The sequence below is a fragment of the Coffea eugenioides genome, chromosome 5 (assembly GCF_003713205.1).
Source record: "Coffea eugenioides isolate CCC68of chromosome 5, Ceug_1.0, whole genome shotgun sequence".
Lineage (NCBI taxonomy): Eukaryota > Viridiplantae > Streptophyta > Magnoliopsida > Gentianales > Rubiaceae > Coffea > Coffea eugenioides.
In genome coordinates, this window is record NC_040039.1 from 16,477,405 (window position 1) to 16,479,856 (window position 2,452).

At 42.9% G+C, this 2,452-nt stretch overlaps 1 protein-coding gene across 1 annotated transcript; it reads left to right on the top strand.

Annotated features, from left to right (window-relative positions):
* The first annotated feature begins 220 nt into the window (after positions 1 to 220).
* On the top strand, positions 221 to 2,041 carry LOC113771229 (uncharacterized protein K02A2.6-like). Its single transcript, XM_027315837.1, has 2 exons — positions 221 to 1,606; positions 1,661 to 2,041. The coding sequence occupies exons 1-2, from the start codon at positions 221 to 223 to the stop codon at positions 2,039 to 2,041; spliced, it is 1,767 nt and encodes a 588-aa protein (XP_027171638.1).
* Positions 2,042 to 2,452: the final 411 nt, after the last annotated feature.

A 2,452-nucleotide genomic window follows, 5' to 3' on the forward strand; every position in this document is an offset into this window, starting at 1 on the left:
AGGGTGTGTTCTGGGGCAGCACGATGACTCGGAAAGGAAATAGCAAGCCATCTACTATCTTAGCAAGAAATTCACGCAGTATGAGGCTAATTATTTGTTTATTGAGAAAAGCTGCTGTGCATTGGCCTGGGCAGCTCAGAAATTAAAACACTACCTGCTAAGTCATACTACCTATCTCATCTCCCGCTCCGATCCTTTGAAATACCTCTTGGAAAAGTCGATGCCAACTGGGCGTCTGGCCAAATGGCAGATGATTCATTCAGAGTTTGATATTGTTTTCACTTCGCAAAAAGCCGTCAAGGGGCAAGCTATAACCGATCATTTGGCAGAAAATCCAAAGGACGATGATTATCAACCGCTCCATACTTATTTTCCTGATGAAAAGGTTTTATTTGTTGGTGCCGTAGAAGACATGAGCGAGCAGTGCCCTGAGTGGAGATTGTTTTTCGATGGTGCGGCCAATTTTTTTGGAGTTGGGATAGGAGCAGTTCTTGTATCCCTAGAAGGGAAGCATTACCCTGGAGCCGCTAATTTGCAATTTGCTTGCACAAATAATATGGCCGAGTATGAAGCATGTATTTTTGGTCTTAAAATGGCTTTGGAAATGGAGGTTAGGGAGTTAATAGCCTTCAGTGATTCAGATTTACTCGTGCACCAAACATTGAAGCAATGGATAACCAAAGATTCAAAGATTCTGCCATACCATTGTAATTTGCTTAATTTGGCTAGACAATTTCAACGTTTGGAGTTTAGACATCTCCCACAAGCCCGAAATGCATTTGCAGATGTTTTGGCCACCTTATCTTCTATGATACAATATCCGGACGAATTAGGAATCGAGCCTATCCGGATTCAACTCCAAGACAAGCCTGCTCATTGTTGGGTCATAGACAATTCTTCTGGCAAAAGCCCTTGGTACAATGATATTAAGAAATTCATCCAAACCGGGTCTTACCCTCCAGAAGCTAGTGCAAATGACAAGGGTTTCCTGCGCAGAATGGCCTCGAAGTTTTTCTTAAATGGAGAGGTATTGTACAAAAGGACCTCAGATTTGAACCTTTTAAGGTGCATCGATGAAGATGAAGTTCAATACATGATGAAAGAGGTACATAGCGGTGTCTGCGGATCTCACATGAATGGACATTTGCTGGCAAAGAAAATTATGAGGACCGGGTATTTTTGGCTTACAATGGAACGCGATTGCATAGATTTTGTCCGGAGATGTATTAAATGTCAAATGCATGGTGACGTCATATGCGCTCCTCCTACCGAGTTGCATAGCATGATTGCTCCGTGGCCCTGCTCAATGTGGGGTATGGACGTGATTGGCACAATCGATCCTCCTGCTTCAAATGGACATCGATTCATATGGGTGGCAATTGAGTACTTCACCAAATGGGTCGAAGCAGAATCATTCAAGCACGTGACTAAGAAGGTGGTGGCGAATTTCTTAAGAGATCACATCATATGCCGATTTGGGGTGCCGGAAACATTGATTACGGACAATGCCAAGAATCTCAACAATGACATGGTGGACGGGCTATGCGAACAGTTCAAAATCAGACATCGCAACTCTGCCATCTATAGACCGCAGATGAATGGAGCTGTGGAGGCCGCAAACAAGAATTTGAAGAAGATCATTCGCAAAATGACTGAAAAGCATCGTGACTGGCATGACAAACCCCCTTACGCACTGATGGCGTATCGGACTTCTATCCGAACATCAACTGGGGCAACACCCTACTCGCTCATGTATGGAATGGAAGCCGTGCTACCTACCGAGGTCGAAATTCCGTCATTGCGTATCCTAATGGAGACCAAGTTGGAAGAAGCTGATTGGATAAAACAGCGTTATGAACAACTATTCTTGATTAATGAAAAACGGCTTAATGCCATTTGTCACGGCCAATGCTACCAAAAGCGCATGGCCCGGGCCTACAACAAGAAGGTCCATTTGCGTACTTTTGAGGAAGGCGACAAAGTGCTGAAGCGGATTTTGCCAGTGCAAGATGAGGCCAAAGGCAAATTTGCTTCGAATTAGCAAGGGCCATTCATTGTTCAAAAGGTATTACCTGGCGGAGCACTCATTTTGGCAGAAATGGATGGACAAACATTTCCTCAAACTATCAACTCGGACATGTGCAAGAAGTTCTTCATTTGATTATGCAAAACTTCTTTTAGAAATTTGTACAAATGATGAAATGCAAGTCAGGCCATCTTCTTTCCCACTTGAAGCATTCAATCCCTAGTCGTCCCTTTTGAGCCATCAGACTAATAATTTTCGTTTGGCAACCCCTGAGGATTGCAAATCACACACTGGGGCAAATTTAGTTTTCTAAAGAAAAATGCAAAAAGTAAGGAAAATGCAGTGAAAATGCAAAGAGAGAAAATCCAATCAAACTGGTGCAAAATTTTCCTCAGTTTTTCGTTCAAAATTGGAGATGATTTCAAA